The 23,620-nt window shown below is 46.5% G+C and overlaps 1 protein-coding gene across 1 annotated transcript in view; it reads left to right on the plus strand.

Moving 5' to 3' along the window:
• Window positions 1-912: 912 nt before the first annotated feature.
• The window catches only part of T265_01259 (hypothetical protein), a gene marked incomplete at both ends in the record, with an annotated part of 28,716 nt that continues 6,008 nt past the window's right edge, over window positions 913-23,620 (plus strand). The window contains 10 exons of the mRNA XM_009165244.1: window positions 913-1,010; window positions 1,047-1,290; window positions 13,007-13,206; window positions 15,830-16,068; window positions 16,104-16,420; window positions 16,716-17,048; window positions 17,940-18,215; window positions 19,285-19,374; window positions 19,424-19,584; window positions 20,548-20,957. Coding sequence (XP_009163508.1) covers window positions 913-1,010; window positions 1,047-1,290; window positions 13,007-13,206; window positions 15,830-16,068; window positions 16,104-16,420; window positions 16,716-17,048; window positions 17,940-18,215; window positions 19,285-19,374; window positions 19,424-19,584; window positions 20,548-20,957 — 2,368 coding nt within the window. The remainder of the gene's footprint in view (window positions 1,011-1,046; window positions 1,291-13,006; window positions 13,207-15,829; window positions 16,069-16,103; window positions 16,421-16,715; window positions 17,049-17,939; window positions 18,216-19,284; window positions 19,375-19,423; window positions 19,585-20,547; window positions 20,958-23,620) is intronic.

Genomic DNA, 23,620 nt, shown 5'->3' on the forward strand with positions numbered 1-23,620 from the left:
ATCGTGTACCCCTAGCCGCATGTTATTGGTGTGCGTCGGTTAAGATCGTTCAGCTGTCCGGTATTATCGACGTAGGCTCTATGTGACTAGTCAGTTAGGTATCGTGTACCCCTAGCCGCATGTTAGTGGTGTGCGTCGGTTAAGATCACCCGGCCCGGAGGACTTTCTAGCATAATTCGGAACCTATAATGAGAAACTCTGTAATTTGCCAGTCAACGTGCACGATGTTTAGCATTAGCGTGCATTAGATTCTAGAATGTTGAGGAAATTCCGTCCGGTGGAAATTACCTGAAAGTTAGGTTCATTGTATGTGAGTCAACCTCTTCCACAATTCGCGATTTTTTATCATCCGTGTAATCAATGATTCGCGATTTTTTATCATCCGTTAAGGTAATCAATGTCAGCGGTGTTTATTCACCTGGGGATTTGGTTCATTTAAACAAATTGCCATAGTAAAGGATTTTCAATAATACAACAGCACATAGATTATACATAGACATTGTACACTATGAGGTGGCAAGTCTGAAAATGCCGTAGATTTCGAGAACTCAATCTTATTGTGCGATTAGCCAGCGGCTACTACAGTAGGAGACGAACTTCAAGGCCGAATATGCGCTAATAATTCTCAAAAGAAATCGATTAAAACAAATAGCAAAAAATGATGGCAGATGCAGGTGGTTTTCAGTCCGCGCATATATGCCAAGAAGTGCAACATTTTGTCGTTAAAGTTTTTATTTCGCCCGCAGGGGTTTTACAGAAAAACGCATTGTGCCTCTAGCCGCTGGCGTCTTCTACCGCCGACTGCTTGCAGGATCCGTATGAAGTCGAGCTCAAGGTCACCCATCAGCCAATCGCAGGTGTGGTAGCGCTAGGGCACGCTGAGCCTCTCACGTGGAACTATTGTCCCGCGAGATGCTCCTCGCTTTGCGCGGGTCCACAAAAGTGCAAAAGTATGGGGCTACAGTTATTCGCTCTTCGTGTATTTGCTGCGCTCGCTATCTGCATGCATAGTAAGTCCTCATACTTACATACTCACCGTGGTTCAGTGTTGAAGACGTGGATCAGCCACGTAAATCTCGCGCATACCTTCGGGAGCCCCCTGGATTTGTTGCTGCGCATCGGTGGATGCTTCACAGAGCCGCAAATGATAACCTCCAGAATTTACTATTTCATGGGGAACAAAAAGATCGGGCGCCTGGAGTGGAAGGGAACTTCCTTTCTTCGGCCGTTCGGGCAAATTTGTCTGGGTCCCCTGTCAAAGACAACCTTACATACCCAATAATTGACACAGTGAGTTTGCAGAGTCTGAAGTTTTTCATAAGATGCGCACGAAATAAGGAGTAACTAGTCTTCAGTTAGACGCGCTAATCGTTTCGCTTCCCATCGGTGGATGGAGTTGACTAAAATTAGCAACATAACGGAGCAACGGCGCAGCTCGAAGTTTCTCTATATCGTCCTCTCCTAATTGCCCACCTGCTAGTCCATCAATTGCTCTATATGAATTCAGTCCTTTTAACTCCTTACATTGGTCAAGCGCTTATAAACAATGGTGGTTTCTCAGAACTCAATCTTCAGTTTTCCACTTGATAACCAAACGCACTATGAAATTACGGAGCTCACCGTCATCACCGTAGTATAAGTATTAGCACCTGAAATACCTCAGGGAACAGTCGGTAAGGAAACGAGGTACTCAGCGTCTTTGTTCTTCTCTATCGTGGCAGTCCTCCATCTCCCAAGTTGACTCATGCCACTGAGCGATGGTTGAACACAACTTCATATAAAATCTTTGGGGGTCGCAGAGTGTATAAAATGGCGCATTCCGACATAGAACGATTTTCGTGCTCTTCAAACTAGACAATTAGGTGAGCGCCACTTATGTTTTTATCTAGCCTGTTTGATCGGTCCACGAGTTTCAGCAGCCTTGTTTCCGACTCAGTCGGTCAACCAGTCGATGGGTGAAGGTAAAAAAAATCTTGATATCTTTATATGCCACGGCACCCTGTTGTGGACTACCCACCATGGCACTTGTAGCTCGCCTCACTACTTTGACTACGGCGATTTGGGCAGAAGTTAGCTCTAAATCTACTGTAAGGTGGACGATCATAGAAGTAGTACTTGATTCTCACGAGAACATGTTGACAGTGCACGTTGAAATCCAAATGAGAATATATGGAAACTGGTTAATGGAAGCACATGTCACAAAGAGCACACATTTGCAGCGCCTGAATAACAGGAGAGAGGTCCATAGAAATGAGATACATATGTTGGACCAGAAAGTGAGCACAAACTAAGCAAGATCACTCAAGCTCAAGATGATTCGGTGGTGAAAGCGCGGATTTACTGACCTGAAGGCCCATAGTTCGAACTCAGACTCTATCTTAACAGCTCGTTTATAGCGTTGGACAACCTGGCAGTATATCAGCCCTCGTACATCGGCTGGCACGGCGGCTAGGCTTCGGAAGGGTGTAACGGCTGAATGATTATTATTGTTAGGTGTACAACTGAGCTGCTGTTCTATGCTTGATGTCCTTGGCAGTCCATCAGGCGCATCTGTATCAGTGCGATCAATATACACCCATTAGATCGTGCGGTGGACTCGCGTTAGCAAGTACAGTCCAAGATATGCCACCTTGGGAATTTCATTCAGTTCAGTCTACTAGCTTTAGACCGCCTACTACGGATTCGTTGGTTCTAGCTGCAACGATTTCGGTCACCACAAGGTGGCCCAACTTAAAATTGCCACCTTGACGTGGTGGTCGGGTTTGGCCGCTACAATGATCCCGTAGGCTACACTGGCTGGGACTTCGTTCCACAAGGTGCAACCATACCGGGAAGGTCAAAGGGCAGTAGCCAGACCAGGAACAGCGAGACCCCGTACTACGAGTAATCGTGCTCTGCGACAGAAGTGTGAAGGAAGTAAGGTATTTCCCCCATGCGACCAGCATGTCCATATTTTTGGAAGCAGCGGTACTGCCTTCCGCCGAGGAAGGACGGGTTACAAAAGGTCGGCCCCGAAAACCGCATACTCCGTTCGCCCAACGGTTGACCGTGACCGCCGACGCATCATCCAATAGGGTAGAAGTACTTTTAAAACCAAAGAGTCCGGTGCAGTTCAAAAGGCACCTGCTGTGCGCAGCCGCATCAAGAATGGGACAGTAATGCCTTACTCCCTGCGCCATCGGGTTAGACCAACCCCCTGCAGCCGAGCAGGTCAGACGTTTGAGTCAGGGGCTAGGGGCATGGTCCCTGAACCAAACCCTACATTCTCCCACTGCCTTGTGGGTCAGACTTCTGAGTCAAAGGTGGGGTACCTGAACCTAACCCCCTCCATCGGTCTAGGCAACCGGGAAGTACCATTTGCTCGCGCAGTTCGGTGTCCACTGAAGGCCCTCCTCAACCCTTCCCACTACACAAGTAAATGTCGCTCGGTCATTTGACTATCAGCTATCTCACCGAAGGGCCTTATGCTCCTCTTGCCTACCAACCTAAACAAAATAACACCCTTCTAAATCCCCGAAGTCTTTTCCATATAGGAGTTTTTAACGTCCGTACACTGTCAAGTAGATTCGCGCGTTAACTACTGAGCTATGTTGAGCTCCCGGGCATGGTTACTACTATGCCGTGCGGCTAGTGTTTCTACGGTTTGGGGAAATTCCCTTGGTTCTTATCTGTCGATTTGGAGGAAAGTATGGTTTCCTTCGCTTTTGCTTCTGGTTGTTTCCACTAATTTGTTTTAGTTTGGCATTTGTCGTCGTTTTTTCGTTCACCCAATAGCTCTTCGCCCATGAGGTCGTGAGCGATTAGACCAGAAGACTTACGGTCCGCTGTTCGCAGGTGTCCTTTGATACCGAGGGCGTCACCCGCCGCTTCTTAGGGACTCCTACCACGTATCTTGTCGCACTCCGTTTCGTTGGACTTCGTGCTCCTTTCTCAGATTGAGTCAAATACCTACCCGCTTTTACTTAGTCATTCCGTCAGTTTCGAATATCTCGAATTTCCGGTCCTTTTGCGTACTCAATTTACCAGAGCTAACGGAGCTTCAAACGTTCTTTTAACTGTAGGCCTACAAATGGACAACCTACTATTGACATAATCCATGCACTTCTACCTCTGTGGTGTAGCGATCCTTCAATTTGACCACAGTTACAGCACTGACAAAGACGCCACACATGTGCCCATCCGAACCATCGCTGTGACTACCTTGAACCTCTCTAATCAGTGGGCGATGTTAGTGAATCACTAAGCGGACGAGGTTTCAGCTTAATTTGATGCTAACATCAGAAACTAAGCCAGCATTGACAGTAAACCCACCGGGATCCTCCAAGGGAGAGCGCAATAATGGCCATAGACGAGGAATCGGTTTGGCGTTTTTATGGTAGAAGCAGCAGTATGTAAAAAAACCGTTCAGCTGTAGCACCCTTTCGGCGCCTACCTGCCGTGCCACCTGAAGGTTGCACGAGGGTTGGGATACTGGCAGGTTGCCCAAGCCTAGACATGGGAAGTCGAGAGGCAGAGGGCCGGTCCGAACCACAGACCTTCCGGTCAGTAAACTTGCGCTCTAACCACTTAGGCCTTCTCGCCCCGAAGGTGTTCTATGATCTTATCCTTCGAAGGTTGACTAACACAGGGAGAGACATCCGTGAAAACCAAGCTGAGTTTTGGCCTGCAAGAGGATGCATCGATCGTATCTTCACCATCCGACAGATTCTAGAACAGCGACACTGCTTCCAGCAACCAACAATGGTTGTGTTTCTTGATCTGAAAACTCTTTGGACCGTCAGGCACTATGACAGTATCTGTGGAGCAAAAATATCCCCCATAAATTCTTGACCCTCTTAATGGCGCTGTGCGCCAACTTCCGCGGCCGTGTGAAGGTCTACGGGAAGCTTCCGCTGGAGTTCACCACATCAAGTGGTGTCAGACAGGACTGTCCTCTTTCACCTTCCTTCTTCATGGAAGACTCACTACTAGTCTCTAATACCTGTGGAGTTGAAGCGCTCCCTGGGCGTCTGCTCACAGATATCGAGTACGCAGACGACATAGCTATTCTTGCATCGTACCCCATGGTGATACAAACAATATTAGATAATCTAAATAATTTTGCCTCATGGTTCGGCATACGCTTTACACCTGCAAAGTGTAAAGTGCTGCTGCAAGACTAGGCGGGCTCGAACCCTAGCCTCATGCTTGCGGATGCACCGATTGAGGTAGTAGACACATTTGTTTACCTGGACAGCTGTATCAGTTCCTGTGGTCTCTCGAAAGATTAAATTGTCATCCGGATTGGGAAGGCCAGAGAAGCTTTCATGAACCTACGTCACCTGTGTTGTAGGCGTGACATCCCTCAAGGGTCGAGTTTACAATTCTGCCGTACGTTCATTACTATACGGATCAGAAGCCTGGCCGCTGCGCCTCGACGACGTCAAAAGACTTTCAGTGTTTGACCATCGATGTCTTCGGAGCATTGACCGAATCTGGTGGGAACACCGGATAATCAGTGCCGAAGTACATCGAATGGTATTCGGAAAAAATAACTCACACACTGCATAGGTTGCGCTGGCTTGGCCACGTGCTGCGTATGTTAGTCGACCCACTTCCTCGAAGGGTTCTTTTCGCACAACCAGGTGAAGGGCGGAAGAGAGTCAGAGGCGGTCAAACAATGACTTGGTAGTGAAGTATAAAAGCGGTTACCAGCAAACTCAGCTGCGCTGTCCATTGCCGCCTTCCTGGATGGGGACTCCTAACTCTAACTGAATGGTTAGAGACATGGCCCAGTCGCGCTGTCAATAGCCCTCGTGCATCCAAACCATTGCCTTCGATGTTAGCTCCCTTCTCAATTCCCCTACTCAACAGCCCACTGACGGTGCTGTATTTACGAACCAAGTTATCAGCTTCCGCCTCTAATGATGAGCTACCTATCCCACATCCTTAGATCATCGGCGAACGAAACTGTGGCAGCTACAACCACTGTGCGACAAGTACACAGTTCTTGCAGCTGACAATGACGATGATGATGACCGGAAGGTGGGAGAGCATGGAAGATACAGCCAAAAAGTTGAAGCCATCGCATGATCAGTTAGTTCGGATAACTGCGCCATTACGCATTGAAGGCAATAGCTCCGATGCACGGGCGCTAATGACTGGGATTAAGCCACGTATACCAGTTTCACCAACGATGAAAGATTTGGTTCTCGGGGCTCCCATCCACGGGGATCGCAGAAGTTGGCAAGCCGACTGAGTTAAATGGTTAGTGTTTCGTTGTCATAGACCGTCCGCTATCGCTTTCGTTCAGCTCAGGGCTGGGTGAAATGAACTTTGTGAGACGGAGGCCCCTCTGGCACATGCAGTACACATCTTAGCCAGCATAGTCTATGAAGTCTGAGTAACTCATCCACCATAGGAGAGTTGCTTTTTCTTAAGACCATCTAATGTATCTCAGCATTGCTCATAAGATGTTCCCACCAGACCGGGCCAACCTTTCGGAGACACCGATGGTCGAGCACTGACAGCCTTCGTACATTCTCTGCGTGTAGATGCCATGTTTTGACCCATAATACAGTACGGATCGCACCGCGGCAGTACATCCTCTTCCCTTGACAAACAACCTGACATCAGGCCGCCGCCGTAGTATTCGGTAGTTGGCAAATGCTGGTTCGTCCTTCCCGGTTCAAGAAGTGATGTGGTCTGCAGCCAACCAATCCGAACTTGTACAACTGTCCAGGTAACAGGTTTATCTACCACATTGATGGCCTTGTCTGCAAGCATGATGTGTGGGTTTGGTCCCATCCAATCTCTTAGCAGGTTATTACACTTCGGTAGTGTGAAACGCACACCGAAGGATTCGGGAGAGTTGTTTTGGTTATTTAAAGTGGTTTGCATTTTTGAAGCATCTGAACCAAATGGAGCAATATCGTCTGTCTTTGAGCGAACGCCGTGGAAGCGTTTCGATCCTCGACCTGTTCTCGGAAAATCTGTGAAGGAAACTATCTAAAATTAGCGCGGTCATCCTTAATAAGGAAATACTCCTCGGTCGCGTTTTGAACAACACTTCTCGCGGCCGGTCGGGTTTTCAAACTGCTCTAGAACTCTGGACGGTTACCCGGGGACCCGTTTATGGCTATATATATTCCCTAAATCGCCACCAAGCTCCTGGCGCGGATGATATCATACCTGATTGTTCGGGGATAAAGGTGAGGCCTTTAGCCAGCTTTTACTTGCCTTTATTCGAGGAGGGAGATTGTCCCGGACAACTGGATAATATTTCCCGCTTTCATAAAATGGATGCATAGTGGATGTGGCAATCACGGGGGGTCGGCTTGACTATAGAGGAACAAAAAAGTCTTCAGGATTTCAATCTGTTTCTCGGATCCATATCTTGTGCAGACCGATCAGCCTGCAGTGAAACAACCAGAAAACAGGTGTTTGGCTGTATAACATTGGATTCAATCGAAGAGTGTGTTCAGCACTAAAGAGGCGTTGATTTTGTCACGTATTGTTCATGTCAGATCTCTGCCGAAAGTGTGCTGTTTTCGTGTCGTATCCAGAGTGGCGCAAGCAGGAAGCTGGTCAAACGTTGACCTAGTGGAGCAGGCGATTATCGAAAGTTTGGGTGCTGTCAGCCAGACCAACTCTCCAGGAGGTGCGCGTATCCATCCACATGACCACAGACACCGCAAAGTATAGCTATTAATCGGTGTCAGCGACGCTCATGTTGGTGTAGGCATCCCAGAATGACCGTGGTAGACTGGGATTATCATTTCCCTATTCTTCAGTCTTTTTTCACAATAAGACATTCTAATAGAATTGGTTGTACGGCAGCGAGGCGTCGGTGCTGAGCACTGGTACTGTGCTGTCCGTGATGTGATCGATTGTGAATCTATTGGGACTCTAATTGAACCCCGTAATACAAAAGCTTGTCTGACCACTACCAGTCAGGAACGCTGTCGAAAGCTTTGCGGACATCGGCGTTGCCTGCCCTCGATAAGTTGCGTCCCTTATTCCGTGTTATACAACACTGGTCGTTTGTTTCACCGAGCTGGTTGATTTGATTGCAAACGTTCCATCTTCAGTTAAACCAGTCATCGAATCACCATCAACCAAGTGCAACCAAATTACACAGTTCGATGAACGAACCGGCAACCATCTACACTGTCTGAGCTACCCACATTCAACTAAATAGCAAACATGAACGTTTCACAGAATGCTTCTTTCAGAAGTCCATTTTGATCTTCATACCGTTGTCCTTTTTAAAATGTTCTAGTACCCACCGGAAGCGTTCCCCCATCAGTTTCCTCGGGACGGACATGAGGCTCACTGATCTACGATTGACTGGGTTATCTTTAGATCCTTTTTTTGTGCACCGGTTTTACTACCACTTCCGTCCACATCTTTGCTAGTTTTCCTCCTCCATTGAGTTGCGAAAAATCTCCCCAGTGATCGTGTGAAACACGCCACCAATTTATTCGGCATTGCTCGGTAGAAACTTTCCGGACCTGGTGCGGGTTCTAGCACTTCTTCCATATCCATCTAAGAAAACTGGGTAGCTGAGTGTATTGGGCAGTCAAGTTTGGAAGTTATTCAAGGTCAATTTGTCGAAATATAGGTATATCGGGTGTGTTTACTGGTGGTTGATCACCCAACTGCGCACTGACGATGTCTCCTCGACTGGGGACGATACGTTTGCAAGCCAATTGCCAAGCTCGGCGAACTGCCATCTGATCAGCCACCAGCTATTCAACGTCCTTCCGCAACCATCGACACATGCTGAACTATGCGGCCCTCGGACTTCACTGACTTATCAATAACCAGACCAATGGTAGGACAAAACGATGGAGTCTCTTTATCTACCTTTGCTCTCCGACAAATGCGGACAGATGATAGTTTCGGAACCGAAGTGAAGTTAGCTTGTAGGTTGTGTTCCTAATGTCGACGTCTACCATGTGGCCCCTACGCACAGAGGACATACGGAAGATGTTATTGTTTGATCATCGGTGTCTCCTAAGCATTGGTCAGGTCTGCTTGGAACATCGCATCAGTAATGCTGGGGTACGCCAAATAGTCTTAGGAAGAGGGAACTCTCCCGCGATAGATGAATCACTCAGCTTTATAGGCCGCGCTGGTTGGGTCATGTACTCCGCATACCAGAAGATCGTCTGCCTCGGAGAGCTCTTTTCGGCCAGCCCTGTGTTAAGTGGAAGCGACCGACAGATGGACGGCCAAGCCTTAAATGACATGTTCAGTTGGTTCGAAAATTGGGTAGCTACGCACTTAAGGCGATAGCTTTGATACGAGGGCGCCACTGACTGCGCAATCAGGTCATTTTTGCCAGTGTTATTAACGACCGGTGAGTTGAGTTCCGAGCTCCCCATCTAAAGAAGTGACAGTTGTTGACCCGATTAAGCTTACTGGTTATTGTTTCCATCCTTCGTTGCCAAATCATATACCGTCCACCTCTCGGTCCCTTCCACTCAATACACAGCTGTGCGAAAAGAACAGTATGAAGCGGACGGCCTTCTGACATGCGGAGCACATGTCCTGACTAGCGTAACCTATGAAGTGTGAGTAATTCATTAATCGCGGGAGCGTTCCTTCTCCCAAAGACCATCTTGTGTACTCCAGCAATACTGGTCCGATGTTCTTACCAGACCTGACCAATACTTCGGAGACACCTATGGTCAAACACTGAGAAAGAGCAGTCTTGTCTGGACGTGGTGAACTCAGGTGAAAGCTTGCGGTACACTTGAACGCTCCTACAGGAGTTCGCATACAGTGCCCTAATAAGAGATATAAATTCGGAAGGGACACCTTTGATCGCCAGACACTGCCAAAGCTTCTGACGATCGACAAAATCAAAAGCACCTTTCAGATCAAGAAAAACGACTAATGTGTGACGTCTGAATGAGTGGTGTTGTTCAAAAATTTGTTTCAAGTTAAAACTGGTCGAAGCCCAGCTTGATTTTCACGAATCCGTCTCTCACGGTACTCCATGAACCTGTGCAAATTAATGCCAGAGAGTACCTTAGATGCGGTGTAGTCAGGCTTATATGGGAAGCGAGATGGCCCAAGTGGTTAGAGCGCGAATTTACTGACCGGAAAGTCCGTGGTTCGAACCCGACCTCTACCACTTCCCATGTCTAGGCTTGGGCAACCTGGCAGTATCTCAGCCCTTGTGCAACCTTCGGGTGGCATGGCAGCTAGGCACCGAAAGGGTGCTACAGCTGGACGATCTCAGGCTTATATAACGATGGTTTTCACATGACGTTCTTACGTTCTTTTTTAAAACTGGGGTGATGATCGAGGAGCTCCATCCAGCTGGTATTCTGTTTTCGATTGATCGTTGGTGTTTTGAATAATTGGATTGTAGTGCAGCGTCGGCTCCTCCTTCACAAAACAGAACGCCACAATTTGAAGGTCCCGCGCTTCCACTGTATCATCTGATTTCAACTGATCACTTATGACCTTATGACTTTTGTTCTCCTGGAACGATGTCTCCTAGTACTCGGCAGGACTCATTCCTCAGTCTCTGAATTCTGTAGAATGCTCGGTTGCGGTCGTTTACAGATTCCAGTTCGACTAGGTGATTTTACAACCAGCCTTCATCCCCTCATCCGGTCAAAATGCAGTATTGACTTGAATTCCCTTTACCCCCTTCACCGAACAGTATGGAGATTCTGGTCATGACTGATACGATCTTTTGACTTTCGCTACTGAATTCTCCCACGCCTACTGACATCAAACACTCATTCGCAGTGCGTTCTTGTTTGGGCGTTCCGCTTCGTGCATACTCGTTTGGTTTTCGCCTCGGATGCTTGCGTATCAGCACTAGTTGTTTTTTCTGAGATTCTGACACGTAGAGGCCTAAGCACTTTCGAATAGGACCCTCTTGTGTTCCCGCACTTGGTAGGTCAGTTCCTGTTGTTAGCACCTTGCACATCAAGGCTTTCGGGTGGTCTGCTAAGCGGTTGAGCGGTCTGATTCAAGTCACCCATCTTGATTTTTTAAAGCCCTTTCTACAGTTTTGCGCCCTTTATGGTGGATTTTCCGGAACCTGACATCGCCACAAATGCTCAAGCTACAAATTCAGCTTTCCAGAATGATCCTAGATTTATGGTAATAGGTGAAGCAAGGAAGCCATTCACTTTACTAAGCTTCAGCACCTGGAATCTCACCATAAACTTACTCCTTAATTAGTTACTGAAGTAGATTTAATGTTGCTATCCAACCCACAGTGAAATCAGTCCCCTCACAATCCCTAGAAGATTGGGTCGTGCGCAGACAACCTACCAGAGGTTCTACTGTACGCATAGCCCGTATCGGTATCCACCATGTTCTGTAGACATGGCTGTATGTTCGTGAGTGACCAGTGATTGTGGGTCAAACTGCAAATCAGTTGTACTTTATCCTAATTTGAATCACAGGTGCCGATTTGCTCGTCTGACTAAAAGCGAAATTTGTGGAAGTGCCATATATGGAGACCTTGGCCAACCTGCTGTTTCTTCTCTGTTCATATTTGTTTGGAGGATATCAGCGAATGCCTTCTATTACGTCTCCTAAAAATGGACTGATCGTTACGGTGAATTTATCTACTGTGACCTAATACTGTGAGAAAGTTTGAGGTGCCATCCGAAGTACTGTCAGCTAGCGAAATACGCTCATTTGCAAACAAATTTGTTCTGCGAGGTAATAGGTGAAGCAAGGAAGCCATTCACTTTACTAAGCTTCAGCACCTGGAATCTCACCATAAACTTACTCCTTAATTAGTTACTGAAGTAGATTTAATGTTGCTATCCAACCCACAGTGAAATCAGTCCCCTCACAATCCCTAGAAGATTGGGTCGTGCGCAGACAACCTACCAGAGGTTCTACTGTACGCATAGCCCGTATCGGTATCCACCATGTTCTGTAGACATGGCTGTATGTTCGTGAGTGACCAGTGATTGTGGGTCAAACTGCAAATCAGTTGTACTTTATCCTAATTTGAATCACAGGTGCCGATTTGCTCGTCTGACTAAAAGCGAAATTTGTGGAAGTGCCATATATGGAGACCTTGGCCAACCTGCTGTTTCTTCTCTGTTCATATTTGTTTGGAGGATATCAGCGAATGCCTTCTATTACGTCTCCTAAAAATGGACTGATCGTTACGGTGAATTTATCTACTGTGACCTAATACTGTGAGAAAGTTTGAGGTGCCATCCGAAGTACTGTCAGCTAGCGAAATACGCTCATTTGCAAACAAATTTGGTTCTGCGAGAGACTCATCTGGAACCCAGCTGAATCTCTCAGCTAAGTTTGAGCACCTATGCTGAATATATCTCGAAGAGGAAAACAAATACCATCACTGTTAAATATACCAAATCTTCTGGGAGGTTTCGTGGTGATATGCCTCTTCTATTGAGCATTTCATATCCTCTTGTCGAAACGTTACACAGGCGATATCGAATCGTTCGAATTTGGAAATCACATATATGTGCGAGGACAGCAGTGGTCCAGCATAGCTTCCAAGTTGCTCTCTGGTACAACTTACAAAAGTCGATCCATCATCCGGAGAGTCAGATGTCCGTGTAGATATAGACGGGGTATGTGAACAGCTCGTCTATGTGAAGAGCTTCATAAATCCCAGCGGGGGTGGAAAACAAAATCACTTCTCCAATCGGGCAGCCCAATACAGCGTTTGCCAACGCGATATTTATGGCGCCCATGTGGCATCAGCCTGGCTTTCAAAGGGTAGAATGTACAATGCTGCGGTCCAATGTGTTCGTCATGGATCGGAGACGTGGCAACCGCATGCAGCTGCGTTTAACTTCCGATGCCCCCGAAGCATTGCGGGGATCTGGTAGGAACATCATATTTGTATTGCAAAGGTGCGCAGCTGATATCCGGGAATAGCCAGCCAGCCACACTCCACGGGTTACGCTGGTCAGGTCATATAGTTCGTGTGCCAGAGATACCCTGTAGGGCTCTTTTCGCCCAGTCTTGCAGCAGATGGGGACGATCCAGGGGCGCTTAGCCCATAACTTGCCACCCAAGCATGAAATTCCTTTCCAGTCAACTGATACGTGTTGATAATGCCATATCCGGATGGGAACCGTGGGACGAGGAAAAATCAGCGGCCAGTGACGTTGACAGATATGGTTGTCAAGCGGACAGTGGCGGGTTGCATCGAAGTTGTCGCTTCAACTGCGTAGTTCCCACTTCCTACCATACTAGGTAAACAGCTTCCTTTGTTTTCTATAGAGGAGAATGTCGGTAGCTCAGGTAGCGTAGATGGTGGGTTAGTGGTAACCACTAACCCACCGCTACGCACAACTACGCACTGATGATGTCACCTCGATTGGTGATGAAACGTTTGCAACCAAATTGCCCAGCTCAGCGAACAAGCCAACGACCAGCTTCCTTTGTCGTCAGTGCGTTGATAGGACCAATGCTCTCACTTTCCTGCCCTTATCTTTGGCAAACGAAGCTGTGGCAGCTGTAACCATTGCACTTTGGTGCATGGTTTGCAGCTGAAAAAACAGACTTCCTGATGGCCTTCGGATTGAGGAGCTTGGGTTTATGGGAGTAGTATCTGCATACTCCGTTACGGTGTTGTGGTGGGTGAAGCCCATACACGCATCTTCAAAACACGATCAATACTAGCCAGTTCACATCATTTTGACGTCAGAAACGGAATATCAGAATACCAGAAACGAATACCGCTGTGGACCTTGGCTTCTTCTATTCGAAGACCTCAAACGTCCCCAAATATTTAATTACTGATATGTTCCTAATAACGCAGGTACGTCATGAAACTATTACCAGTTGGATTCGTGTGAGCAGCAGATAAGATCTATCATTCTAAGGTGACTGCAAGTTGGTAACCTAGTGCAATGATGACGTCACATTGATTGTTGATGAAACGTTTGCAATCAAATTGCGCAGCTTAGCGAACAAACTAACGACCAATTTAGATCCTTGTTGGCGGAAGGTCCACAGAGGAGAGGTCATGATGTTGTAATGCGAAATGAAAGTGGCTACAGCGACAGCCACAACTCACTGGATTAAATAACTCGTGGAATATGGATGTACTTCTAGATCAGAATCAGTAACAAGGGTCCATCTGTTAGCTAGTCTGAAAACTCGTCCTGTGAGGACCACCTGGATTGGCATCATTCTTCCTCTGACGCCATCTGCGGAGAATTCGAAGCGTTTCCTGCAAGCCTGGACATTGTGGGTACATAGTTGGTGTGATTCCTGATGTTACTACTAGCCACCAATAAACCATGCTGTATCGACAGAAAAACTGGATCCTGGAGGGCGCCATGCGATTGTCAAGTCAAGCTAAGGAAGTGGGATTGTCGGACGCGTCCAGCTACTGCACATTCTGAAAAGTCGGCGCCTGTACGACCAGATAAGATGATAAGATGTTTGGTGATCTAATCACAAGAACGTACACATCCTGTAACAGGCAAACCTGAAGTTGGTTGGAGATGGGTGTTGGTGCACAGCTGTATCAGTTTGGTGATTTCAGGCGCAAGGTACCAGAAAACAGCATGCGAATATCCACTACCTATCTCATCACCTACTTGTCATTCTCGTTCTCAGCAACTTCTGTCCATTAGTGTAAGTGTGGGTACCAAGCATTCATGTGCAAGATTTTAGTCTATTTTACTGCTTATACTTTAACTCGCATTTGATGCCATTTTGAGGCATTCTTTTTTATCGTCCAGTAAAATTTCCTACTAAATAATTAAGATGTCCTTTTTCGGATTGTCCTTTCTCCATGGGTTTTGTGGATGTACGTTCAACTACCCAACGGTGCCTTTGAGAACTTCCTTCGCGTTAAACACAACGCTTGTGCTTAGTATTGTCCGTTCGTATTGTATATACAACTGGTTAAGAAACTCAACTGAGTCAGTTGCCCTCGTCCTTTCTGGTAACCGGCCGGTGTCAGTGGATAATTCACCGTTTACCAACTGACTGCAGATGTTACGGAAGGATTAAGATCCCAGGGACCGGCGGTTAATGTCTATGAGCTTGATGCACCCAGTTGTACACCTTAACTCCACCAGCTTCTACAGGAACGTACCAGAAATCTCATTGCTTCCGATATGGTCACGGAGGAACCAATAATAGCTCTTGTATTCCCATATTAAAACCAGCGTCTTGTACTCTCGATCTCTACTTTTTCGAGGGGGCATTATTTCACCTTAAAAAATACATTATGGATTCGAATTTCATTGACGTACAAGTGTTTTGCAATTATTAACTAAACACTCATTTTCATTTTGAGTAATGTATCCTACTGCTAGTTCGCTCCCAGGATCTTATTCAAGACAGTCCGTCACGAAGAGACTGGATCTTACCGTGGTGTGACGGTTTGCGCACCTCGGCGACCCACTGAGCTATACTGGGGGGTGTCCCCACGACACCCACAGAGTTTCTTACCAGCTTGGTCAATGGCCAGAGGTCTGACGAACGCAGTCTCCTGACCCTCCAGGTTGGAGGTTGGAACATGCGGCCACTTCTTCCATAGAAATGATAATGCATTTGCATTTCCCACCAAATACCACTGTCTTGAGCCAAAGGCTTTGGTTGAGGACCCTAATCGTCTTCCTGTCGAAGTGTTGATGCCCTGACAGTATCCCAGCCCGCTTACAACCATGAACTGCACATATACAACTAAACTCGTGCCACATCGGCCGTCGCGTGGTGCCATCAGCGGGTCGCCCTACTCGCTGCATACAGCAAGGCGGGTAAGCGAAAACAAGCTAATGCTGACGCCTCCATACTGTCCATCCTCCCTCTCTTACCCCCAATAATTTCTTTCCTCTTGTAGACCCAGCACTCTTAGGACTGACAACTCCGTTCGTCTTGTATCGGTCTTGCGTGCAGCATCTGCTCGTCACATGGCGCCGACATCCTCAGGTATCTCCAAATCAGTCTTCAAGCCCCGACACCCAGTCTATCTGGCTGCCTTCAGTGACCTCACTCTGCAGCAAGCAGGACAAGAAGCTGCTCTTGCTCTCACACTGGACTCGCTTGGCATTGTTGTGCTGTGTCTCAGAAACAAGAATTTAAGATACAAGCACAGTGATTGAGTTAACCACTCCATCAGTCTCCACTAGCTTTCGGCTATGCACCTCTGGTGATCCAAGGCTGCTGCGGCGGGATGTGCAGGGGTTGGTATCGTCCTGAGTCATCGGACGAAGTATCCCTGCTTGACTGGATACCCGTTGATAGTCGCCTTTGTGCGGTTCGTCTGGCAACGTCTGTGAAGGAGTCTCACAGGCGGCAAGTTGATAGATGTATGTTTACCGTGTCTGCCTATGCCCCTACTGACTGTAGCTCCGACATTGTGGTGGTTGCCGGAGATATGAATGAGCAAGTGGGCATGATCAGTGTATCTGAGACCCAATTAGGTGGCCGACATGCTTTGAACTCGGTACGTACGGACAATGGGGAACGATTGCGTCAGCTGTATGCTGATCGCAGGCTGTTTTTATGCAGTGCTAATTTCCGAAGTAGCCAAAGTCGTCTGGCTACATGGTGTCCTCCAACGGCATACCCCCCCCCCCACAAACTCAAATCGACCACATTGCAATCAATTACCGACTGCCGGTCGTTTTGGAACACTTTTATGGATTCCGACCACGCGGTCGTCCGGAGTCGCTTCTCCCTACGTGTTTCAGGGCCGCTTAAAGTGCGGGCAAATTTCTTGGCAACTAAAAGACCGGTAGATCCGGAAGTTAGACGAACTTACCAGAATCATCTCCTCCAAATATGTGAACTCATATTATGAAGAGATTGCCACCTCTTTGCATAGTGCTGAGAATTTCGCCTGTGGCACGGCACTATCAGGCGCACTCAAGCAGACCAAACGGTGGCACTGCTTAAATCCCGGCGGCCCGGAGCATAACTTGAAGCGGCCAATTACCAGACGTCAAGTGAAGAGGAGTGTGCAAGCCGACCGTGAAGTGTGGTCGGCCGGTAATGCCCGAAGATTATTTAGCTTGATCCGTGCGACCGGGCCCCGGAAACCACCTGTGAGCGAAGCTATCAATGGTCGGAATGTAATGGACGTCTCGATTAAAGAAGAACGCTTCCAACGATGAGCCGAACACTTCGGACAACAACCATCATGTAAACCAGCTGGCACCCGTCTGGAGCTCATAGGTGACGTGGAGCCGTGGACAGTGGGCGTGGAACCGTCTACGGTCTCGGAGGTTTATGACTTCATATGTTCTCTGGTCCGGATAACCCTCCACCCGCATTGTTCAATGTTGAGGGTAAAGTCCTCAGTCAGCGCTCGTCTGATCTGTTTGCTTGGGAAAAGAAATCTATCTCAGACAACTGGGGAGAGTCGGTGATAGCGCCCATTTTCAAAAAAGGGGCTCGTAGTGAGTGTGGCAACCACAGGGGGATCAGTCTGACCGTGGTCCATACATACTACCTCTGTTTTTCCTGTCCATACACAAACCTGTAGTAACTTCTTCGAAACATCCACACAGCCGATACCAGTCCTACTAAATTGTCGGCTACTTTCAACTCACTTCCATCCTAGCTTTGTGTCCCTACACCCGTGATTGTATAGTTCGTTGGTTTATTCACATTTCGATCACACTACATCGATATATCCTTAATTCCACGAGCTACTTCAACGTTTGTTGTTTTGTGATTTTACACCACGCCATTACTAAGCCTAATCAGCGACTGGCGTGCACCTATGTTGTGTTTCATCTAATCCGAAAATTTATCAACTCTGTTTCTTGGTTGGGTGATTTCAGTTTACGGGGCCTCTGACTGGCTTGTCTGTCCTACTCGGCAGAGTGATTTCTGTATGTTGCATATGCTGTTTCGCTTTTAAAAGTTTTCGGCTCTCGTTGTCCTCTGTTGACCTGTTTTTAGTTATTCACCTCGACCCAATGTCACTTTCCATGCTTCTCTCTTCATTCTCTTTTAAGGTCGCTGACATTCCTCTTGTGGACCGCCGCTTGTACGAAAACTTATCTCGAATGGGTTTTGACCAACTGACTCCTGTACAGCGCCATGCCATTGGGCTTTTGTGTACTGAGGATGTGACAGAAGTTCCCGGTGGCGAAGCTAGCTACCAGCGAGTGACTGGTAGGTATGATCTCATGGCTGCCGCTCAAACTGGGTCTGGGAAAACTCTGGCCTACCTAATCCCAATGGTCAACCGCTTGCTGCGCGTCTATCCTTACGAAGCTATGCAGTCGCTTGTACGTTTCAAGTTTTTCCTTGTACTTTTCGCATAATTTGCTGAATGTTTTCCGCGTACAAGCAAGACATCGTAAATTAGGTGGACGCCCATCGATATTTACCACCTGCCTGAAAGTGTATCATTGTCGTGACTGGCGATAGTCCACTTTCACTTGTGTCACGATCCCCTCCTTTAATTAGGGATTACCAAGCCGCCGTTTGTTCATCCCGGTGCGCGGGGCGTGCTGAATTTCAATAAAGCCCTATTCAATTTCCTGCCTCCGAACTTATTAGAACAGGTTTTTCGGCGACAGATCTCAGTAGTGTCTCCGGTTGGAAGCAGTCATTAATGGCGTTCCTTCCTTGGCTAGATTACGCGTTGTTTCTTTTCTCTCGCCTCCCCTCTCTGCTTAGCTTCACCGCTTATCTAAAATTTCATCACATCGTAGGCTTTTCTTCACACCTTTGAATTTTTCTCGAACTTTGCAATGATTTCAATCAGAGTATCTCACCTCTCTTGCTTCGTTTTGGCTTACATCATAGCTAAGCAGAAAAAATGTGTCACAATGGAACGGTGAGCCTTTTTTCGATGGTGTTCACATTTCTGCGAAGTAATTTTAACTGAACGGTTGCACGTTGGCTATGAGATGTGGGATGCAGTGTTATTAATGTTTCGTGTCCACCTTGTAGCTGTAAAGACCGTTGAATACGTTAATCAGTTTGGGATGTCGAAACGAGCACACATTTGTCCCCCATCTGTGACTTCTTCCATCATGGCGTTGACAACGGCACCATACAGACGTAAACGTTGAAGACGCTCCTCTTCAGTTCTGGTTTCATAGGGTTTTCGTCCCACTTATCCTTTTTGCATGTAGTATTAGAAAATGACAATAACCAGTGTGCCAAATATTTGGCACCTGTTCGTAGTCTTACGTTTTCGCTGCCACTGACCATTTTTGTGCTTGTTACGCGGTGAATATTTACCATCTAACAATCCCTTGTTTCTTGTTATGCAGTTCGTTTTTAGGCTGAGCTTTCCACTTCATTTTGCATCGATCCTTGTCTTATCTTCACAATTTTTCCTCTCAGCTCGGACAACCCTCCTGCCAGTTCCCATCCGGACTTATTCTTGCTCCCACAAGGGAGTTGGTTCAACAGATACTCTCCGAGGTCACGAAGGTATGTCACCGTCGTCCGCTATTCAGTATTTTCATCAATATGCTTCTAGTTATCTTACCGTACGTTCCTGCGACCAGTCGGTATTTACGGAGGCGAACGCCCAGTTCGGCAACTTCATCAGATTTCGCTCGGTTGTCACGTGGCGGTTGCAACACCCGGGAGGTTACTGGACTTTCTGCGCCAAGGTAAACTGCTGCTCAGTCATTGCAGGTAAGTGGCTGATCTGTTTCTCCATCCAACGTGCTCTCGAGGTATGAAGCAAATTCATCCTAATCTGTTCTAACCCAATACAACTGCAAACATAAACAAAGGTCTTGGTTTTCAGTATTACGGTAATTCAAATGGCCTACACTCGGATCCCTTGCTGAGTAAATCCCAGTCGTTAGCTTTTTGTGGTCGATGTACTTTCACTAATGTGAGGAACTGAAGCCGTGATGTGGTCCGCCGATTTGGCTGACAGATCACATCTTCCTTCGATAGATTCCGGAACAGCAGCGCCATCCAACAACAGCAATCTTTGTCTTGGAAATTGCCGTTAACCGTCGGACACCATGACAGCGTTTGTGGTGCAAGGATGTTCCCCTCAAATTCTTGAATTACCTCAAAGCACTACCCCGCGGGCATGTTGGGATCTCTGATAAACCATAGTCTGAGTTCACCACATCCATTGGTGTTAGGCGAGACTGTCTACTGTGCCCTTGTCTCTTCAACTTTGTCCTTAATATGATGACAGAAGACTGGTAGTTTAGCACCAGGATTTGTTGGTCTATTACTGTCTACAGCGATGATGGTTATGGCGAACTTTGACGCATGTAGGGATGGGATACTCCCGTTGTGTTCGCTCACAGAAATCAAGTAAGCGAATGACATAGCTCAACGACTCGTCTCTTTCGAAATGCAAACAATGATAAGGATCATCATCCATCATCACATCATCATCATCATCATCATCATTTTTTGTTCTTTTCAAACCTGTTTTTATGGCTTCACTGTAGAATAAATTAACTCTCTGCTATGTGCGTAATAAACTGCGGCAGTCTTCCCGGACCCAGACCACTCAGGGGTCATGACCTGAATCATGAGTTGTTGCTTCTTTTACATGTCACTCGTAAATTTTCAGACTTGAAAAAAATCCACTACATATCGGGTGCCCGATCCTTTTGCGTTCCATAGATCGCTAGTGTTAGATGAAGCGGACCGGATGTTGGATATGGGCTTTGAGGAACAGATACGGGAAATTCTTGAATCACCAGAACACTGTATGCCCAAGCCACAGGAGTCGGAACGACAGACGTGCTTGTTCAGTGCCACTTTCCCACGGGAGGTGTCGTTATTGGCAAGGAATTTTCTTCGGGGTTCGAGATGCATCTCATTAACTTTGGGTGGTCAAGATGCTGGTGTTGTCGTTCCGGAATGGGGTAAGTCCACCGGTCGGGGAACAGACCTCAGCAGTCTCACGCGGATCGTTCCTCGGGAGATTAGACAACGGATCGAGTTTGTCCCGAGCTCCTCAGTTCAGACCTTGCATTCCCATCTTCTTGACCTTGTGCGAAGACTGATTTCGGGTGGCGAGCAATCAGCCGGTGAGTTTTAAAGCCGTAAACTTTGGAAGCCGGTTTGCGTTGTAATACCTGGTCCACAGTAAAACGCCCAGGGCACAATAAGTTCCACGTATTCTCACGAATCTTTTGTTTTCCGATTGATCCAGAAATAAGCCGCGGAAGAAGTCACAGTCCCTCCAGCAGAGTCGATCAAGTGACTGATTTACCGATGGTTTCTTTTTTAATTGTCCCGGTGGTGTCACCCTCCCTTCTTGCTTCGTGTGGGTCGTGTAGCAACATGTTAACATCTTTGTTCTCTCCCGAAAGAGTTCTACATCCTAATGTTTGTCATCACTACTTGGTTGACGATATAACACCCTTTCATTAGCAAAACATGGTAATGGAAGACGTACCGCACTGCTCATAAGGTTTTCGAAAAATTTTCAGGTGTCTTACGTGAAAACCAAAGTGGTACGCAGATGAGTGTATTCATCGGATGGGAGTGAAAGCTCTATTCTCTACAGAAGCCTCTGAAAACTTAATACGATTGCTGGGCCTTCTTTACATTACCTCGTCAATAAAGATTAACCCGTGCATGTGTTGGAAGTGATGGCTCCAGCATATCAATTTTCCACTGATAATTTAGCTCCCGAAGATGCGGCTTCCGTGGTTTCACATTTATACTCCATAGGGACTGTCTTGGTGGTCATAGACTTGATGTAGAAGTGTCCGTTACAACCTGTAGACTACATCTAACAAGTGGAAACGCCTGTTGAGGGATTGATTCTCTGGCGGCACAGAATTCTTTCTGTTGCACTGTCTGTGAGTTAACCCAGAATCGAAAGGTGGACACTGTTACCTTAAAACGGCTACAATGGAAGTCCCCTTTGTTATCGGCCTAGATTAAGTAATTCCTTGATTCTATTCAGCAACGAAACGGAAAACATACAGAATATACATAAGAAAACGTCAGCGGCACCGTTGAACGAAAAAAATCGCGTGTTTAATAACTTATGGAATTAAAGTGGCGGCCCAACCTAAAGCTATCATCTTGTTTTGGTGCTCGGCTTCTGTGTTGCCATGGTCCTGTACAGGGACTAAATGTCCAACCATACCAGAAAGGCCGACAAGGAACAGCGAGTCCCCGTACTGCGGGAAATCGCATTACGGGACGGCTTGGAGGCAAAGTCGTGCTGTCCTCCGCGATATGAGTTGTTTCCTTCGGGCGACCAAGATGTCCATATTAATGAAAGCCGTGAGTCTGTCTTCCTCAGAAGAAGGACGAGTTAGAAAAGATCGACCCTAAAGCCCGCACACACGACTGACAATGGCCTCCGGCGCACTATTTAATACGGAGAATCTGGTACTGTTGTGTGCAGCCGCATTATGAATCAGACGGTTACGCCTTACTCTCCGCTCTCGGGCCAGGCCAGCCCCCTGCAGACTCTTGAGTCATTGGCTCTCGGAAGGGCCCCTCAAGAAAGCCTAACGATGAAGATGATTGGTGAGGAAGTTGATGTTGGGAGTTCCTAATGTTTCATATGCTTTTCATCCAGGTTCAGCTGGGCGGCTTAAAAATCTTTCGCTTCAGATGCTAAGAACTGACGGTCATTGTTGTAGTTGCATCATTCTGCGTTATTGTGTTTGAGTCACGAATATGCAAAAATGTTATGTGTCTGACGGCATCTTACAGACAACACGAAGTATTTCACTACATGCTCCCAACGAGCCGGATACAACTAACATTCCAGTATATTGATGCAGAAAACATGCAGTATGTGTTTCATGTTGTTCATCTTCCCATCGTTAGTCATCCTAGTCGAAGAGGTACCTAGATATCTGCCGGATCTGTTTTCTCGGCGGTAATGTGCCGGTATTTTGAAAGAATATTGTTCTGAGGAATCCATACGAGGTCCCACTGCTTGTTCAGACTTTCATTCTTCAGTATCCAGTGGCAAGAACTGGTTTTCCGTTCAGTGGATCATCGGATGGTGCGGCTGCTAGAAGTGTGATTGATGATTGATGATTGATGATTGATGATTGATGATTGATGATTGATGATTGATGATTGATGATTGATGATTGATGATTGATGATTGATGATTGATGATTGATGATTGATGATTGATGATTGATGATTGATGATTGATGATTGATGATTGATGATTGATGATTGATGATTGATGATTGATGATTGATGATTGATGATTGATGATTGATGATTGATGATTGATGATTGATGATTGATGATTGATGATTGATGATTGATGATTGATGATTGATGATTGATGATTGATGATTGATGATTGATGATTGATGATTGATGATTGATGATTGATGATTGATGATTGATGATTGATGATTGATGATTGATGATTGATGATTGATGATTGATGATTGATGATTGATGATTGATGATTGATGATTGATGATTGATGATTGATGATTGATGATTGATGATTGATGATTGATGATTGATGATTGATGATTGATGATTGATGATTGATGATTGATGATTGATGATTGATGATTGATGATTGATGATTGATGATTGATGATTGATGATTGATGATTGATGATTGATGATTGATGATTGATGATTGATGATTGATGATTGATGATTGATGATTGATGATTGATGATTGATGATTGATGATTGATGATTGATGATTGATGATTGATGATTGATGATTGATGATTGATGA

The sequence above is a fragment of the Opisthorchis viverrini genome, assembly GCF_000715545.1.
Source record: "Opisthorchis viverrini unplaced genomic scaffold opera_v5_13, whole genome shotgun sequence".
In the NCBI taxonomy this organism is placed as follows: domain Eukaryota; kingdom Metazoa; phylum Platyhelminthes; class Trematoda; order Opisthorchiida; family Opisthorchiidae; genus Opisthorchis; species Opisthorchis viverrini.